This window comes from Choristoneura fumiferana, chromosome 26 (assembly GCF_025370935.1).
Source record: "Choristoneura fumiferana chromosome 26, NRCan_CFum_1, whole genome shotgun sequence".
NCBI classification, from domain to species: domain Eukaryota; kingdom Metazoa; phylum Arthropoda; class Insecta; order Lepidoptera; family Tortricidae; genus Choristoneura; species Choristoneura fumiferana.
The window spans coordinates 8,860,645-8,881,697 of NC_133497.1; the positions used below are offsets into that span (position 1 = coordinate 8,860,645).

Genomic DNA, 21,053 nt, shown 5'->3' on the forward strand with positions numbered 1-21,053 from the left:
AAACGGCTGCCTCTCAGGTATGAACACCCCTCAGAACGTGAAGCATTTAAAATGTTTCTTGCAGACGTCCAGTTGGTTTCGCCGTTTTATCCCTAATTACGCCGAAGTCGCGAGGCCACTCACGAACCTTCTCAAGAAGGCAAGCGCCTGGAACTGGGGTACGAAGCAGCAAGAGGCTTTCGAGCGCGTCAAGTCTCTCCTCGTATCCGCTCCCATTCTGCGTCAAGCTGACGAGACAAAGCCGTTCGTCCTCAGAACTGACAGCAGTGGGTATTGTTTAGGGGCTGTCCTTATGCAGGGGGAGGGACTTGACGAGCGACCAGTGGAGTACGCGAGCCGCCTTCTCAACGACGCTGAGAAGAACTACTCGACCACAGAACGCGAGGCATTAGCCGTTGTGTGGGCCGTGAGTAAGTTTCGCGGGTATAATTGAAGGAGCCCAAATTACTGTAAAGTCCGACCACCAACCCCTGCGCTGGTTGATGAGCATGCGCTCTCCCAGTGGTCGCCTGGCTAGGTGGGCGTTAACTTTGCAGGAGTTTAACCTACGCATCGAGTATACACCGGGACGAGCAAATGTCGTCGCCGACACACTCTCGCGCCCGGTTTGTACTGAAAACGTGAGCTGCGATCTTTGTCTTACGGTCGTGGACTTACCGTCGAGAGGTAGCGCTGATATGCGTGCAAACCAACTCAAGGATCCTGAGGTACGTAAAATCCTCGAAGATATGGAATCCGACGACCCGTTTAGGGGGAGACCTGGTCCGACCGCGGGTACATCGTGTCTGACAGCATCTTATACAGGTACGATCTTGAAGGGGACGATAGTGAGGAGGCGCGTCTGGTAGTACCTGAGCACGAGCGCGCCGCTATCTTAGTCGATTTCCATGATGCACCCACAGCGGGTCACTTCGGGGTCGAGCGAACGCTAAGCCGCATCAAGTCACGCTTCTACTGGCCTGGCATGCGAGCTTACGTCGTCAACCACATCAAGGGATGTTTGCCATGTCAGCGCTACAAGGCCGACACCAGGAAACCCGCGGGGCTACTCCAGACCCCCGCGATGTCCAAACGGTTCGAGGTTGTGTCTGTAGACCTCTTTGGCCCGTTGGTGGAGACGCCACGACACAACAAATGGATCCTAATAATAGAAGATGTCTGTTCGCGCTGGGTCGAGCTTTTCCCGCTGGAGTCAGCCACGAGTTTCGAGTGTGCCAAGACTCTCATCAATGAAGTCTTCTTCAGGTATGGGGTCCCTCGCCGTCTTCTCAGTGACAATGGCGTGCAATTCGTGAGTGAAGTCATGCAGCAGGTCTGCCACGTGCTGGGCATCGACCAAGTCCTCACTCCATACTACCATCCAGAGGCGAATCGATCGAGAGAAAGAACAGGGATCTCAAACCCCAGCTGGCCATCCTCGTCGGGCAGGACCATGCAACATGGGACACTCATCTCGCCGCAATCAGGTACGCCATGAACTCAGCTGTAACTGCTAGCACTGGTTCACGCCGGCTTATCTAACCTTCGCGGCAGGAGCTGCGCGCACCGTCCGACGCCGCCACTGACTTACGAGCAGTGATTGAGACGGACAATTTCGTCCCAAACATAACGCCGCACCTGAAACGTATGTCCACGACCTTAGAAGAGGCCCGTGACGTGCACGAGAAGGCCAGGCGTCTCAGAAAAAATACGCAGACGAAGGTCGTCGGCCGCCTCCAGATTACAAGGTGGGTGACCTTGTTCTTCTTAAGACCCAGGGCCAAACGATACAGGCCCTGGCCAAACAGCCAAATTCATACCACGACGCGACGGACCCTACCGGGTCGCGTCCGCGCTTAGCCCGACTACTTACTCCTTGGAGAATATACAGGACGGCTCCAACTTAGGGAAATACCACGTCTCGCACCTTACGCCTTTCGTAGGCCAAGTCGAAGCTCCAGTCAGACAGAAGCGACGTCGTGGTAGGCCGCGCAAAAATTTTACAAATGACTCCTAGTCCGACTGCGAGGGGCGCTTTCTCGGACTAGAGGGGGAGACTATAACGCGCGGAACCCATCAACGCCCTAACGGTACCCTACGCTCGCAGTAGCCGGCCGCCATTTGTTTTTTCATCGCCTGCGCCTCGTACAGCGCATGCGCGAGATGCAGCGCGAGAGACCGCCGCGCCGACCGCGGATTATCAGTCGCGATCGATCCATCACTACGCTCGGGCATTAATTGCATCTCCCGCTGCAGCCGCGTCTTCTGCGGCTCACGCGATCTCTCCCAGTCAATGTTTTCTTTGTTTATGTGGTTATTTGCGTGTTACATTATAAATAATAACGATGTTCCGTTACCACTGTGTTTTGTCAGTTTCCTTAATAAACTTTGTTGAGTACGAAACGCGTGTTTGACCTTTTTTCTTAACTGTCCAAGTTATAAAGGTGATTTAACGATTACCAAGCTGTGTTATAATTACGCAGACGTCTTTGTTTAATTCGACAGTTTAGGCGGCTAGTTTAAGGTGAGATAGTATTACATTGTACCATCAGCAAAATATGTGGTCTACCACCCTAAAGTTGATAATCGTTTGCATGTCATAAAACAATAATGCCAATAGACGTGTCTGTCAAGTTGAAAGTTCGACTTTAGCCACTTATTCATTTGATAGGAACTTGTTTAAAAATTGATAGACCACTTATTTGGCTGATGGTACCTTCCTAAGTGAATCTGTCTAGTTATTATGTATTATTAGTTTTTACCTGCGGCTTCGCACATGTAAATAATTAGATCCAGCAGCTTAAAATTTCCCTGGGAAATCCCGAAAATTAAATCGTGGTTTTTATTGACGTTACATTAAGAACAATCATGTAAAATTTCATGACTCTAAGCCCAGCGGTTGTTGTTTTGAGATTTTATCCCTGTTCCGTGGGAATATCGAAATAAAAAGTTGCCTATGTTTTATTCCAGATGTCCAGCTATCTACATACCAAATTTCGTCTAAATCCGTTAAGCCGTTTCAGCGTGAAGGAGTAATTAACATACTCACCCACTAACAAACTTTTGCATTTATAATATTAGTAGGACAATTGATGATACATTCAATTGACATATATTACCCCCGAACATGGGATAATTTGTTTTTTTTTTTGGAATTTATGCGCAAAAATTTTTTTTTTTTAACTAAAACTGACTGAATTAAAATGCAGACGAGACCAAAGCCGTGGCAACACCCTGACTATGACCCTTTTTGCTTTTTCGGCACAATGTTTCTTTTCTTTTCCTGTTTGGTAAGTATATAAGATTATGTAAGGTTTTCTTATTTTTTGTAGTTGTATTTTTTTTGTTGTGCCGACTTTTAGCAAATAAATTGAAGTATTCTTTCTTTCTTTCTTTCTTTCTTTCTTTCCAAAGGTGTGTCTCACTGGTGTGTACTTATTAAGTTTTCAATTCACACTGAGCCCATGTGGGGACCACTGTCATAACCATCTATTGCTTTATGTTAAAGATATCATTTCTTATACTATTAATTAATGCATAATAATTACAATCACTTTTATACTTAGGAATATTTATGGTAAAGTAAAGCACGCATCACGGTGAGAAAACGGGTTCGGTTCCTGGCGCCGGATTATCTTTTCTTTTTGTTATTTAAATTCCAAAACAATCTGGTATTTTTTATAAATTTACCCTTCATTTAATTGTTCTTAAATTTAATTTGTTTAAAGCTTGTTGCAAATCCAACGTTTATTTTTTAAGAAAAAAAAATTCGCTTTAAGCAATTCCAAAGGTTATGTGCCCTTGGAATGGATCCTGATCCTATGGAAACTTTTATTTAATTATTTCCGATCTTTCGGAACTCTTCCTATTTTTTGTATGGGTCTCACAAATCACAATAGCCAGCCTTTGCCCTTTGTCGGACGTTCATGCGTTCTCCTAACACGTGCGAGTCCCTAGTTGGCAACCCTAATAGACCATTTTTATTGGAACTGGCGTGTAGATTAGTCTGTGAAATCATACGAGCAAATCTTACCATCTCTACAGATGATTTTTTAGATGAGTGCCTCGAACGTTTTTCGCATCGGTAGATTTTTTTTCACCTCTAAGCAACATTATATTTGAACACTGGCAACACCGAACCTTGCTTTAGTAGTGCCACCTAATCTCAGTCATTTTGTAATGGCGTCAGTTGAAACGATATCTAGAATGTTTTGTCCAGTGGATAAAATGAATGCATTTTAGCTTAATATAAATAAAGAAGAATAAATATATTGACCCGGATAACTCACGTCTTAAATCGAGTTTAGCTCGACATGTTTCATGTTTGAGTGCGCGTGTTGCAGCAGCCGCTGAGTCGCGTTGCTCCGAAGACGAAGGGCTACGGATTAGCCCGAAACATGTCGAGCTAAACTCGATTTAAGACGTGAGTTATCCGGGTCAATATATTTAATATGAGTGAGTCTCACGGTAGTTTCATGTTCAAAGAAGAATAAATACTAAATAGACTGACGACTTTTTAACTAAATAGACGCCTCACAATTTTAGCTCGTGTCAAGTTTCTGTTCTTCTTAATATCCGCGAGGCAATTTGGGGTTGCCCATAGGGACCTGAATTGTTCAATTTTCAACTCCTTTAGACTCCACGTGCCAGCCAAGTACCAGCAGTTGCTCATGCGTTACAAATAACAAAGTTATAAAGGTTTGAAATTCAAGATTAGACAGAGAAAGACATACTGGCATGTGACGTCACACGCCAGTACCGCCATACTTGCTGCATAGAGAAAAGCGTTTGAGAAAGAGACAGGTATATAGACTTTTTAAAAATAACTATAAATCCAATTTTCAACCGATTTAAATTTTCTCTTCGCTAAACACTATCTGTATATCTATATTTTCATAAGGAGTTGTAAAATACCGTATTGTAAGGCTGTATTTTTTATTGTTAAATAGGTCGTTAAATTTGAAATTACATTTGAAATTTACCACGAGCTTTGCGGTGAAGGAAAACATCGTGAGGAAACCTGCACAAACCTGCGAAGCAATTCAATGGTGCGTGTGAAGTTCCCAATCCGCACTGGGCCCGCGTGGGAACTATGGCCCAAGCCCTCTTGTTCTGAGAGGGGGCCTGTGCCCAGCAGTGGGACTTATATAGGCTGGGATGATTGATTGGATGATTGAGGTCGTTAAATAAATATAACTACATCTAAAAAAACTTGTGTGAATTAACATGAATATAATATGAATAAATGGTGCAAAAATATATACTGGCAAGGAAGGTCGTTTTATAATGGTCACATATGAGAAAGCGAAAGTTACAACCCTTTTTAAAATCCTAATTGGAAATAGGATGAATTTTATTCGTAATTGGATGAGGGGGATTTAAAGTCATTGTTATGTTAAATCGTAAAGTTATAANTTCTGTGACGGCTGTAGTGTCATCCACGATGACGCGTGATTTTGTCAAATAGAACATTAATGACATTGTAATAAGAACCACGGATATCTGTCTCTATCGGACGCTGCGTGAGGTGGAGCGAAGGAAGATAGACGCTCTATAAAATGTGGTGCTGGAGGAGAATGCTGGGAGTTTCATGGACTGAATTCCGTACCAATGAGTCCATTCTCCAAGACGGCATTAAACAGCGTCTATCGTCCATAGTGCAGTGCGCATCCTGCATCACTTCTCAATCCACAGTGTCGAAAGCGAAGAGACAGAGCTATGGAGCGACTTGTGATCCAGGGGAAAGTCGAAAAACACAAGCCCACGAGGTAGATCGCCTACGAGATGGACAGACCAGGTCAAAGCAGCGATAGAGAAGGACCAACACACACGCAACAGCATAAGGAAGGCTGTCAGGGAAAGGTGTATGTTAAGCCTGCTACCAGCACCTAGAAAATGATGACACCACGACCACTCAAGAGTGAAACGACGAAAAGATAAGAACCACACGCATCTCTACCACCGACACGACAGCGGTAACTTGGTACGTGTAAACTTTGAAATTTGCGTCACGCTGTGTCGGGTAAACTCAAACTAGCCTCACAAAATTATGCTGCTACAATCTCGCTCGACATAACCAGATATGTGAGGAGTATACATGTACAAATAATATTTTAGGGTAGCTGACGTGTGTGCCTGAACGGGTGTGATGCCCTGTTGAAATGCAACCTGCAGAGCACAAAGGCAAGGGCAAAGTCTCGATACGGCCAAAGTTACAAAATAATACAACGACTTTATTGCACTTAAACATTAAGGCCGTGTCATATTTTGCAACTTTGGCCGTGTCGATATCTTGCCCTTGACTGTACGAGCAGCGCTAACTGCGCGCGTCGCGTGCATAGCATTGTACAGTCACCAGCACCAATACTGCACACAAAAACGTGCAAAAATACTGATACGACTCATTTCTACGGCCGAAGGACGTGTCAGATATTTTGCACGCTCCGCTGTGGCAGATATCAATGCTGGTGACTGTAACCTGCGCCCGCGACAGCTAGCGTAGACCCTAAGCCCTTGTTTACAATTAACAGAACTCAGCGATAAAGAGTGCACGTCAAATTAATGACATGTCAACTTCGGATATCTATAAGAGAGCTGTTACAAACTACAAGCAAAAGTTAGTTCCTCTTTTACCTAAAGATGCCATTTATTTATTTATGAACCATTTATTTAATTTATATTCATAACAATTTAAAGTTTTGAGGGGTTTCAACAACTCTCTATATATATTTTCATCTAAAGCGTCCGTACTCCATTGCATCTGTACAACGACTAAGTAGTGTGACAACTGACCACGCTGAGCCGACAAAGCCGAAATTAGCAGTCCTTCCAAAGAACTGTGTTGTTTGTTTAAAAAAATATGGCTCTGTCCATCGGAGGACAATTTTGCCAGTGTCTAATAGTTTGCCGTTGTACGGTAAAAAAAATCTAGAAAACGAAATATGAGAGGTAATGGTGGATGAAAGATGCCAGCGCGAATCAACAGCAATCTTATAAAAGTACTTTTCTTCCAAAGAACGATGTGCAATCTTATCGCCGGGCACTGTAACTGTTTGTTGACAGTAAAACTTAGCTCTTGCATACAAATACATGCACCTTATATTGCAATCGGTTACTTAATTGGCGTAAATCTTATGTTTAAATTTAACTACATTACAAAAGTTTTAAAGGCAATATCATAAGTTTCATTGATGACTGAGGAATGTAATGTTATTCGTGAAGGCACAGTCGTTATTTTTAGGCGAAAAGACGGGATTTCTTTGGCATTGTGATGTTTTACCTCTTTATTATATACAGGCACTTAGGGAACAAGTGTAAATGGGAAAAAAAGAGGTTTAACACGTTCGCCTCGGCAACGATCACACTAAGCTCTTATGCTATGCCACGCATATTCCACAGCAGTCACTCTATGCAGTGACACGCATGTCGTGTCAGTAAAATACGGTATTTGACTTATTTGTATATGTTTCATAAATTAAAACTACACAATGCTTGTTATCAGAATAGAGAAACAATTTTAAGCTACCTTTCCAATTAAAAAAGTTATGAGGGTTGAAAATTCAAGATTAGACAGAGCAAGATATACTGGCATGTGACGTCACACCCAGTACCGCCGCCATACTTGCTGCATAGAGAAAAACTAATCGGTTGAAAATTGGATTTATAGTGTTTTTGAAAAATCTATATACCTGTTCCTTTCCAAACGCTTTTCTCTATGCAGCAAGTATGGCGGTACTGGCGTGTGACGTCACATGCCAGTATATCTTGCTCTGTCTAATCTTGAATTTCAAACCCTCATAACTTTTTTAATTGGAAAGGTAGCTTAAAAATTGTTTCTCTATTCGATAACAAGCATTGTGTAGTTTTAATTTATGAAACATATACAATAAGTCAAATACCGTATTATACTGACACGACATGCGTGTCACTGGCATAGAAGTGACTGCTGTGGAATATGCGTAGGCATAGCGTAAGAGCTTAGTGGATCGTTGCCGAGGCCGAACGTGTTAAACCTCTTTTTTTTCTCCATTACACTTGTTCCCTAAGTGCCTGTATAATAATAAAGAGGTAAAAACATCACAATCCCAAAGAAATCCCGTCTTTCGCCTAAAAATAACGACTGTGCCTTCACGAATAAATAACATTCCTCAGTCATCAATGAAACTTATGATATTGCCTTTAAAACTTTTGTAATGTAGTTAAAATTAAACATAAAGATTTACGCCATTAAGTAACCGATGCAATATAAGGTGCATGTATTTGTATGCAAGAGCTAAGTTTTACTGTCAAATAGACAGTTACAGTGCCCGGCGATAAAGACTGCACATCGTTCTTTGGAAGAAAAGTACTTTTATAAGATTGCTGTTGATTCGCGCTGGCATCTTTCATCCACCATTACCTCTCATATTTCGTTTTCTAGATTTTTTTTACCGTACAACGGCAAAAACTATTAGACACTGGCAAAATTGTCCTCCGATGGACAGAGCCATATTTTTTTAAAGAAACAACAACAGTTCTTTGGAAAGAGACTGCTAATTTCGGCTTTGTCGGCTCAGCGTTGTCAGTTGTCACACACACTACTTTAGTCGTTGTACAGATGCAATGGAGTACGGACGCATTTAGATGAAAATATATAATAGAGAGTTGTTGAAACCCCTCAAAACTTTAAATTGTACGATGGCATCTTTAGGTAAAAGAAGGAACTAACCTTTTGCTTGTAGTTGTAACAGCTCTTTATAGATATCCGAAGTTTACATGTCATTAATTTGACGTGCAATCTTTATCGCTGAGTTCTGTAAATTGTAAACAAAGGGCTTAGGGTCTACGCTAGCTGTCGCGGGCGCAGGTACAGTCACCAGCATTGATATCTGCCACAGCGGAGCGTGCAAAAATATCTGACACGTCCTTCCGGCCGTAGAAATAGAGTCGTATCAGATATTTTTGCACGCTTGTTGTGTCAGATATTGGTGCTGGTGACTGTACAATGCTATGCACGCGACGCGCGCAGTTAGCGCTGCTCGTACAGTCAAGGGCAAAGATATCGACACGGCCAAAGTTGCAAAAATATGACACGGCCTTAATGTTAAGTGCATAAAGTCGTGTATACATATTTTTGTAACTTTGGCCGTATCGATATCTTTGCCCTTGACTGTGCTTGTTCAACAGGCATCCACCCGCTCCGAGCACACCGCGTCAGCTAACGTAGACCCTAAAATATTGTTTGTACCATGTAACTTCACTTCAATAGGTTTATGTCGAGCGAAATGTCGCTAGATGGCGTTAGTGACGTGAGGTCAGTTTGAGTTTACCGACCACAAGCGTGACGCAAATGTCAAAGTTGTCAAACTGACCACACGTACCAAGTATAGGTAGTCATTCACGATGACGCGTGCCGTGGTTCTTATTCTTCTTCGTCGTTTCACTCTTGAGTGGTCGTGGTCATCATTTTCTAGGTGCTGGTAGCAAGCTTAACAATACACCTCCATTCCTCCCTGACAGCCTTCCTTATGCTTGCGTGTAGTGGTCCTTCTATCGCTGCTTTGACCTGGTCTGTCCATCTCGTAGGCGATCTACCTCGTGGCCTTGTGTTTTCGACTTTCCCCTGGATCACAAGTCGCTCCATAGCTGCGTCTCCTTTACGACATGTGTCCGAAGAAAGTGAGGATGCGAGACTGCACTATGGACGATAGACGCTGTTTAATGCCGAGTTCTTGGAGTATGGACTCATTGGTACGGAATTCAGTCCATGAAACTCCCAGCATTCTCCTCCAGCACCACATTTATAGAGCGTCTATCTTCCTTCGCTCCACCTCACGCAGCGTCCGATAGAGATAGATATCCGTGGTTCTTATTACAATGTCATTAATGTCTAATTTTGACAAAATCACGCGTCTTCGTGGATGACACTACAGCCAGTCACAGAAACCTTAATTTGAATGTGTAATAGGGAATATTTCTGCAATTTTCTGCCGTCAGAGTGCAGCACTGGCCCAAAACCGTAAACTGTTTTTTGAGTGTCTTAAATGCCATAAATATCGTATTATTTCAATTTTTTTTTGGAAATATAGCTCTATCGTTACTATCGGTGCTGTATCGATGTAAATGGACCAATCAACTATTTTACCGACACTTTTGGCGTCTCCTGCGTTACCAAAATTGTCTCCGGCGTTACCAAAAAATCGTACTTCCAACAAGATATTTCACGGTTTAATAGGTTGAACTTACGTAGGATGGCATGTATTAATGTACACCATCTATTAAATTACAGAAAAAACATGTTTACTTACAAAAATCTGCTATTGTTTGAAAAATGTCGAGGACAGATTAGTGTCGGTAAAAAAGTTGATTGGCCCAAATAATCTTGTTATTTTGTTACTAATAAATATATCATGATTTCTTTGGTCATGATCTGTCATGGCGACAAAATATAAAGAGAACTGACGTTGTCATGGAGGTTTGCGCTAGTGTCGCCCCCTGCGCAGAGCTTTCCTAATATGCCCTATTTACAAGTCGCCCTGTCTGTATAACATGTATGTATTACATATTGAACAATGACTAGACTAGTGTTTATGACCATTTAGAGTTTTAGAAGCCTTAATATTTATGTCGTAGTATTACAAACGGGACTGAGTGTGTCTGACTGTGTAACCGATAAACTATGAAACGCAAATACATTAAGTGACGTATACATATTTTTGTAATGTAAAAAAGGGCAGCTTTTAACCAGTATTTATGTCATAATTACATGCATTTAATAAGTATTATTTTGTACAATATTTTATGTAAGTCTGTGCAAGTAGAGACCAAAACCGAACAGTATTATGTTTCGCGACCATTATAGATTATGTGTAGTGTTAAATAGGTTATTTTAATTTATACATGGCACAGTGTATGCCCAGTAAGATATCTACAATACACACCGAATGGGGAATGTCTGAAAAATTTAGAGACGTTTGAAACTTTTTATATCAATAGGAATAACCTTTCTAATTAATAGAAAAAAATATCAGATTTTTAAATAGCATCAATAATTTTAAAAAATGAAATAGTTTTTTTACCGGCAAATTACGACAGTCCGGTCGGTTACGGGTTGTTCCATAGTCCAGAATAAAAAAACATTGAAAAAGAGTTTGTGTCTTTGACTCGATCGCTTTGACAGGTGACACTTTTTACCGGGCCGAATAATACTGACATGGAAATACCGACCCTGTTTTTCATGTACACGCCCATAGAAACTGACATGAGCTTCTATGGGTGTGTAGATGAAAAACAGGGTCGGTATTTCCATGTCGGTTTAAATCCGAGCCGGTAAAGAGTCAAAAAGATCGAGTCAAAGACACATAAATTCTTTTTTAATGTTTTTTATTCTGGTCTATGGAACAACCCGTAACCGACCGGACTGTCGTAATTTGGAGGTAAAGAAAACTCTTTCATTTTTTTTTAATTAACTGATGCTACTAAAATCTGATATTTTATTCTGTTAATTAGAAAGGTTATTCCTATCGATAAAAAAAGTTTCAAACTTTTCTAAAATTTTTATCCATTCCCCATTCCCACTCAACAAGTGTACCTAACCAACCTACTGTTGTCAGCAGATTGTCCCTAATTTAGACTGCGTTCCACCAGAGATGTTTGAGGATGCGTTGCGAGGAATGTTTGTCATGAACACAGATATAGATTACATTAGATACCGCAAACACCTCAATCTGTATGAAAAGCAACCGTGTCACTTTTTTATATCTACTGTGACGTCTCAAGAGCGAATTAGCGATGTGAATTCCCCGATGTCCGCGCAAAATCGATTCAAGTGCGCCGCCCGCCCGCGCCGTGGGGCTCGAGTCAGTCACTAGTCATGATTAGTCAGTTAGCGGTCATTCTTTGTATAGCGCCAACCCCGACGTATGGCCGGGGTTCGGACACGTAATCTAGTGTAATCTATATCTGTGGTCATGAACGTAGAAACGCTTAATTTACGTACCCTCGCTCCGCACATGCGTTCATGACAAACGTACAGTCAAGGGCAAAGATATCGACACAGCCAAAGTTGCAAAAATATGTATACACGGCCCTAATGTTCAGTGCATAAAGTCGTGTATACATATTTTTGTAACTTTGGCCGTGTCGATATCTTGGCCCTTGACTGTACCTCGCACATCTCTTGGAGACACACAGTCACATCATAACCATTGCAGAGTTCCGACCAACTAGATTCACTATCAGATTATTTTACTGTCACCGAACTTGCATAAGTAGTTAGTATACCAAGTTTCAGTTCAAACAAATCAGAGTTGCTCAGCGAGCTGTGGAGAAAGCTGGGCTTGGGGTTTCTCGACAGGATCGTTTCAGAAATGAGGAGATACGTAGAAGAACAAGGGTCGCCGACATAGCCAAGCGATAGCTCGTTGAAGTGGCAATGAGCAGGCCATATAGCACGCGGAACAGATGGTCGTTGGGGCCTCAAAGTTCTCGAGTGGAGACCGCGGATGTGGCCTGTAATACGAGCAAATAATTAACTTTTAAAAATAATGGAGTTTTTAGATTTTCCCTTTTTCATACAAATTAAAGTGTTATCAATGTACGCCATCCTAGAACCCAACTGACGTCGTCTGTCACGCTACCAACATCAACATTTACATTGTTTCTTCGAATGAACTTAAAAGTGTAATAAAAGAAAAACTAATTATTTTTAAAAGTTGCTGAACTAATGTTATCCAGTTTGACAAGTACGATCTGTCTTAATTTTTTGTTCGTATTACAGGCCGCACCCGGTATACTAACTATGCAAGTTAAATTAAAGCTATTATTTAAATGATTTGGTTAGTCATTCATTAGTGAACCACCTATTTATACCACTTTATACTAACAATGCAATCAATAAATAAAGTTTTCTTTATCGTCAAGTAAATAAGATCTCTCAACACAGATGCTCTCATAGCACAGGTAGTTTAGTTTTTCCATGTAAATAACTATTTTAGATACGTATAAGAATAGACACATTAATTTGTATATAAATTATGAACATTTTTTTTTATAATTTTAACGTCGGAATCATTGGAATCGAAGACGATTATTTTAACGGTATATATTGAGATTTGAGATCGTTTTAGAATGTGTAAGAGAAAAGAACAAATATTTGTCTTAAGATTTTTAAATACTAATAATAATAGAGAATATGCATGAAACGCAATTATTCTCTAAAACAATTAAACGTTAAACTAAATTACTTTCCACCCTAGAGATGAAAACGTAATTTTCCACCCGGCTATCTATCCATGAAAATTAAACTTTCTGAACAGGAGAGATGAAAAACATTATTCAATACATCTGTATGGATTTTTTATGGTCGCCGCGGCATATGACGTTATAGTCCATGACGACTCTCTGTCTAAAATTTCAGTGAAAACATCGGGAAACCTGCCACATGTATACGTAAACGTGTAGAATCCTTTTCTAACTTCCCTCTTTGAAAATGAACTCATAGTGTGTTCGAAACTGTTAGCGTTTGTGGTGTTTGTGATAGTTGGGCCTGTGTCACATGTATTGTTTAATGTAGAAGTGGAGAAATACGAGGGGGGGGGGGTACTCTTTACAAGTGTAATATAATAAAATAGTTTCGTTTTGTCTCTTTGAAACCCTAAAATAACGTACCTACTTCATACTCTACTTATGGAAAATATCAATACATTTTTGTATAACTAATTTTGTAAATAAACAGTATTTTAGTAAAAAAAACCTGCTTTCATGTTTTTTTCCATTTCATTTACAGCTCTAAAATAAGTTTTGATTAAAAAGTTCATTTTTAATATAAACTTTTTGCTGACTGCACTTTTTGTTGATTTGAAGAAGAAGGATTTATTTGTGCTAAATTCGGCCCTATCATAAATACACAATAGAAGATATTAAATAACCACTCTAAGGCTGACTGGTGGATCCAAAGAGGTTACAATAAAATATAACACATCGACGTAACTTTCGCTACTCACTAATAGATGGCGCCGCTAGTATATTTAAATCTGCCTATTCACTGGCCAACTTGGTAATGTTTTTCAAGTAAGGTTAACTAAACGCACTAGTTCGGTTTGTAAAAAAAAAACCATCTATCAGCTGCGACCTAGTAGTAGTCTGTGGACCTATCTATCTCTTATAAAGTCTCAGTTAGTAGTTTTTTACTGTATATTTTTGCTTTGTGATTCCCTCTTTCAAGTAAACTACTCTTTCATTTCCTTTTTTTCTTATTAGAGTCGACATGACCCTCAATCGCAAAGTATAGCCAAAATAAAAAATAAAAAAAGTGTCTATTCTTTGAATAAATATTTGGTTAGTGTGCAGAACAGTAGCTCGTAATTTTAGTCAAAATCTTGCTTGGAGTACACACACAATTGGAGATAAAAAAAAACAAGTCACATCAACATATTCGTGATTATGGAGTCGTCCGCCTGCCGCCGTCGTGCTTCCGACGCGGACCAGTCTGCGCGGGCATACAGCGCGACTGTCAAGTGCGAGCCTGTAATGGTGAAGGTGGAGCCCGAGTGGGGCGAGTGCGGCGTGAGCGAGGCGGCCTTGGCAGAAGGCCTGTACGCCACCCACGAGGTCAAAGACGAATTAGTAATTGGACCTGAGCTGATTGAGCAGCAGGACATCGCTTTTTCAATTCAGAGTAAGCTTTTATAATTAAGTAAAACTGTTGCTTGTCTGGTTGTATTAGTAATCATTTCATTTTGTAATAGTTTGTATGCTAGGATTCCAGTTTTGTATCAAATGTTCCTTGTCAGATGGCCGGAGCAGAATGGAGAAGGGTCCATGCAAGCTAAAGGCAGAGGGTGGCGCTGACGCCGCGCCCGAGTGCACCACCACCTGCCGCGGGGAAGGACCTGGCTGCAACAGGAGCACGGAGCAGCAGCATGGGCTTAAGAATTGTTACGTCAGGCTGGAGCGACTTCCAGTAGATGACCTGAGAAGTTGTTATTGTGAGTTAACTTATAGTCTGACACGATGCAGGCCAACCCCAGTGTACTGCGGCTTGGAGGACAGCAGAGCCAGAGATGTCCCTGTTGTTACTGTCACCCAGTGGCGTGTCTTTTGGAGGGCTAGACGGGGCAGTGCCACGGGGCCCCCAAATCCAGGGGGCCCTCGGACTCTGACTTACAAACTATAAATTGAACTATTGAAACCACCTTCGGAATATTCAGAATATGGAACAAACGATTTTAAATAGTTTAGTGATTGAGGTGAACTGATTGCGACATGAGACAATTGGGTCATTTATGAATCTTCAGCTCGGGGGCGGTAGTAACATATCAACTCCCTGTTTATATGTAATATCATTGGTCAAACCAATATTGGCCTTTCGAGCGAGGATCGTCTTCGATCAACTCTCGTCCAAGTTTAAACAGTCGACTCCATTTTTTAACATTGGCATGAGGAGGGCCTGATGCGCCGTAAATACTAGCCATTTCTTCAAAAAACACTTCATCATTCATATTTTTGCTACATCCCGCACAGATAAACTACAAATTATTCCTGTAAGCCGACACTATTTTCTTTATTTGAAGGTCCCGTCGGGCGTCCACTTCTTTTAAGTGCCGATTAACAATATTTCGCACCGTTGCACGACTTACATCCACCATTTTTCCAGCCACCGCAAAAATTGAATTATGATTTTCGAGGTATGTTCGCAGTTTCTCTGTGAATTATTTTAACATCCTGCATTTTAAATAAAAACAGTAAACCTAATTAATTATATCAACCGACACATCAAGATTAAACAAACTGAGGCATATAATCAGAAAAAAAATCGTTCACTAGCTAGTAGTAGGTATATTGGTACGCAGACTCTGTAAAAAAACTTTTTGGTACAGGCTTTTATTATCGTATTAAGTGCAGTTACATATTTGTGATATAAACACATCAGGGTGATTCACATAGTCATCTTTCGTCTTACCACCATCCCCTTAGTGCTAGTACTAGTACCTACCTATAGGAAAAGGCCCATAAGGCCAGTCACTATCATAAAACGTTGGGGCGCTGCCCTTTAATGTGCGGGGCCTGTAGCATTTGCTACATGTGGCTAATCTGCCAATCTTGCACAAATGGTGATTTCGATATGAATTTAAAGTTTAAATAGCGATCTGCCGCGGTTCGGGTTTTTTTTTAAAGGTCTAATCAAGCGCACTTCACACATTTTCACCTCCATTTCCTAAAAACTACACCCAACCCACGCGAAGCCGGGGCGCGTCGACTTAGAGTAAATGCATTATTTTGGTATATTGATATTTTTAAATTCGTAATATCTTTTGAATGGAATGTCCGATTTAAACCGGCCCGTCCGATCCCCGATCCGATTCGATCTGGTCCGATTTTTTTATTTTAGGCTTAGCCTAGTGTGGAACCAACGGAAACCCTTCTTGTAATTTGTTTTTGCTTTTAACAAACCATTTTTTTTTTGAAAATACAAACTGAAATATAGATGCACAGAAAAAACAGAAAAATAAGACCATCACTGGGAATCGAACCCAGGTCCTCGGTGTCCCTACCGCGTGCTATACCGCTACACCACTGATGGTCAACGGTACCGACACGAATTTCCCTATGCACCTCATATCTCAGCTTGTGTTTCTTACTTAGTCACTTAAGCAGCGACGCTAGCGACATCTATGCCGTAGCCCTCATCGAGAAACTTTTTTCGGTATTCCATTGGAACTAACCGCTCACCCGGACAAGAGATATCGTTTCTAAGCAATCAAATTAAGATTGTTTTTTTTGGAATCTTTTTGTATTTTTATTTCAATTCAGGTTTCAATTTAGGTTTTACGGGATGACCGTAAAAGTAAAAATTGTAATTGAAAAAAAAAAAAAAAAAAGAAAAAAAAAACCAATCCTAATTTTTTTTTTTAATAATTCAAAAAGTAATCTACAGGTATTGTAATATTCTTGAACATGAAATGATTTAAATAATTTATTGAATCAGGCGTTACTTTGCGGAGGTCCATATCAATGAACTAAAAGAATTTTCTTGCTCACCCGCGACCTTACGATAGCTAAGCTTATGCAAAATATGCGTGTTCATGCAGTTCGCCACCCTCCACACTGTAAGAACACACACAAATCACACAAACCCATCTATCACCACCACCACACTACACTGACGCGTTTCGAACTCAACCAGAGCTCATCTTCAGAGTGACACAACCGTACACCATGCTACCATGCATGGTATTGGTAGGTTAAAGTGGTAAGGTAAAAAAGTAGGTTTTTGTACATATTGATATATTATTTAATGTTGTAAAACATTTTATTGATCTATCATCTATATCTATAGTTTGCCCAGCATATGCGATGAAAGACATTTTGTGATTGTTTCTTTGTACACCTTGGGGTACATTATTGAAGTTTTAGTATGGCTCCCTAAATTTTTCTGGTAATAAATATAGCCCATGTTACTTAAGGATAATGTAACATTCTAATGGTGAAAGAATTTTTGAAATAGGTTCAGTAATTTTTGAGTTTATTCGTAAGAAACATCCAAAAATACAAATCTTTCGTCTTTATAATATTTATCGTAATTATTAGTATAGATTTAGGAAAATTTAGAATTATAATAAAACACTTTCTTGCAGATATGCTGATCAAAGCAGAGGAGGATGCCTGCAAGCTGAAGCCAGCAGGCGAGGCCGGGCCCGCGACGGAGAGTACACGCGCCCAGTCTGATTTAACCACCCGCCAACATACGAACACAGGACGGAAACCACACAGTTGCGACATATGCCATAAACAGTTTACTAGACGTTTTATATTGACTGACCACAAAAGAATACACACTGGTGAGAAACCGTTCAGTTGTGATGTATGCAACAAACAGTTTGCACAGAAAAATAATTTGATTAGACACATACGGATACACACAGGAGAGAAACCGTATAGTTGTGATGTATGCAACAAACAGTTTGCTGTCAAACATAATTTGACTAACCATAGACTGATACACACAGGAGAGAAACCATTCAGTTGTGATGTATGCAACAAACAGTTTGTAAACAAATATTATTTAATTAAACATAGGCGGTTACACCACTCAGAAGAGAAACCGTATAGTTGCGATATATGTAAGAAATGGTTTATAGATAAATCTCGTTGGAATATGCATATACGTACACACACGGGTGAGAAACCGTACAGTTGTGATGTATGCAACAAACAGTTTGCAGTCAAAAAGAATTTGATTAAACATAGGCGGATACACACAGATGAGAAACCGTATAGTTGCGATATATGTAAGAAATCGTTTACAGATAAATTTCATTGGAATACGCATATGCGTACACACACAGGTGAGAAACCGTATAGTTGTGATGTATGCAACAAACAGTTTGCAGTCAAAAGTAGTTTGGTTAGACATAGGCGGATACACACAGGAGAGAAACCGTATAGTTGCGATATATGTAAGAAATCGTTTACAGATAAATCTCACTGGAATACGCATATGCGTACACACATGGGTGAGAAACCGTTCAGTTGTGATGTATGCAACAAACAGTTTGCAGTCAAACATAATTTGATTAATCATAGGCGGATACACACAGGAGAGAAACCGTTCATTTGTGATGTATGCAACAAACAGTTTGTAAACAAATATTATTTAATTAAACATAGGCGGTTACACCACTCAGAAGAGAAACCGTATAGTTGCGATATATGTAAGAAATGGTTTATAGATAAATCTCGTTGGAATATGCATATACGTACACACACGGGTGAGAAACCGTACAGTTGTGATGTATGCAACAAACAGTTTGCAGTCAAAAAGAATTTGATTAAACATAGGCGGATACACACAGATGAGAAACCGTATAGTTGCGATATATGTAAGAAATCGTTACAGATAAATTTTCATTGGAATACGCATATGCGTACACACACAGGTGAGAAACCGTATAGTTGTGATGTATGCAACAAACAGTTTGCAGTCAAAAGTAGTTTGGTTAGACATAGGCGGATACACACAGGAGAGAAACCGTATAGTTGCGATATATGTAAGAAATCGTTTCAGATAAATCTCACTGGAATACGCATATGCGTACACACATGTGAGAAACCGTTCATGTGATGTTGCAACAAACAGTTTGCAGTCAAACATAATTTGATTAATCATAGGCGGATACACACAGGAGAGAAACCGTTCATTTGTGATGTATGCTACAAACAGTTTGCAGACAAAAATAATTTAATTAGACACATGCGTACACACACAGGTGAGAAACCGTTCAATTGCAATGTGTACAACAGTTCGCACAGAAATCTAGTTTGAATAAGCATATGCCTACACACACACACACACACACACACACACACACACACACACACAGGAGAAAAACTGTTCAGTTGTGATGTATGCAACAAACAGTTTGCAGTCAAACAATTTGATAAATCATAGGCGGATACACACAGGAGAGAAACCGTTCAGTTGTGATGTATGCAACAAACAGTTTGCAGTCAAACATAATTTAATTAGACATATGCGTACACACACAGGTGAGAAACCGTTCAATTGCAATGTGTACAACAGTTTGCACAGAGATCTAGTTTGAATAAGCATATGCGTACACACACACACACACACACACACACACACAGGAGAAAAACGGTTCAGTTGTGATGTATGTGTCGGCGGCCGATCGCAAAATCCGCCAGATCACGAAATTCCTAGGCATATCGTGAAATGCCGCCATTTCATGAATTGGCTAAGGGACATCCGCCATATCGTTCATAACTCACCGTTTAGCGATTTGCCAAGTGACGTTTAGGCAGATCATGAAATTCCTAGGCATATCATGAAACGCCGCCATATCGGTTTTGGCACTTCGCCGACCGCTGCCGCGGCACACTCGCTCGGCTCGTGCGTCGTGATCACAATTAATACTAACCACTCCTCGCTTCGCTCGTCGTACCTAAATTTTTCTATATAAATAAGTAACAACTAGTGAATACTTTATTTACCAACAAAATACTTACCTCTAAAATACGGGCAGACGTCCATGGTTTTTTCACATTGTGCACAGAATCCGTTTGATTCACATAAAAAGAACGGAGCTGATGTTCAAAAGCCTCTTTTGCACTTCTATTTTGAATTCAATCACTATTTTCGGTTTAAAGATCATTTTGTTGCGACGCCGACATTTTTCACGTGCTAAACAAACACGGCCGGTCAGCTGGTTACGGCCGCCATTGCATACGCAGCGCCACCAGTGGCCAAATAAGAAACTATTTTACGATGTGCCCGGTATAGAGCTAGGAACGACGAATGCGTTGCTCTAATCGATCTGCCGTATTATTTCTCAGGCATATCGTGATATGCCTGGCCAACGTTTAGGCATATCATGCTATGCCTAGGAATTTCGTGATCTGGCGGATTTTACGATCGGCCGCCGACATATGCAACAAACAGCTTGCTGTCAAACATAATTTGATAAATCATAGGCGGATACACACAGGAGAGAAACCGTTCATTTGTGATGTATGCAAGAAACAGTTTGCAGACAAAAATAATTTAATTAGACACATGCGTACACACGCAGGTGAGAAACCGTTCCGTTCAATTGCAATGTGTACAACAGTTTGCACAGAGATCTAGTTTGAATAAGCATATGCGTACACACTCACACACACACACACACACACACACACACACACACACACACACACACACACACCACACAACACACACACACAGGAGAAAAACCGTTCAGTTGTGATGTATGCAACAAACAGTTTGCTCCTGCAAGGACTCTGTTAAATTCCTTGGTGTTTTTCTGGATTCCAAAATGACTGGTGTACCCCATTTGGAGCACATAACCGGAAAATGCGAAAGGGGCATTAATGTTCTCCGGGCTCTTTCTGGAGTCTGGTGGGGCGCTCACCCATACTGCCAAAAACTGTTATATAATGCAATAATCCGTAGCCAGATCGACTATGCTTCACTCGTGGTGGAACCCTGCAATAAAAATGCACTTAAAAAATTGGACCTGATACAAGCTAAGTGTCTACGTATGCTCTGGGAGCAATGAAATCCTCACCCAAAA

The 21,053-nt window shown here is 40.7% G+C and overlaps 1 protein-coding gene across 1 annotated transcript in view; it reads left to right on the plus strand.

Annotated features, from left to right (window-relative positions):
* Positions 1-14,236: 14,236 nt before the first annotated feature.
* The window catches only part of LOC141442721 (uncharacterized), a gene marked incomplete in the record, with an annotated part of 109,419 nt that continues 102,602 nt past the window's right edge, over positions 14,237-21,053 (plus strand). The window contains 3 exon segments of the mRNA XM_074107793.1: positions 14,237-14,635; positions 14,751-14,945; positions 17,595-18,305. Coding sequence (XP_073963894.1) covers positions 14,401-14,635; positions 14,751-14,945; positions 17,595-18,305 — 1,141 coding nt within the window.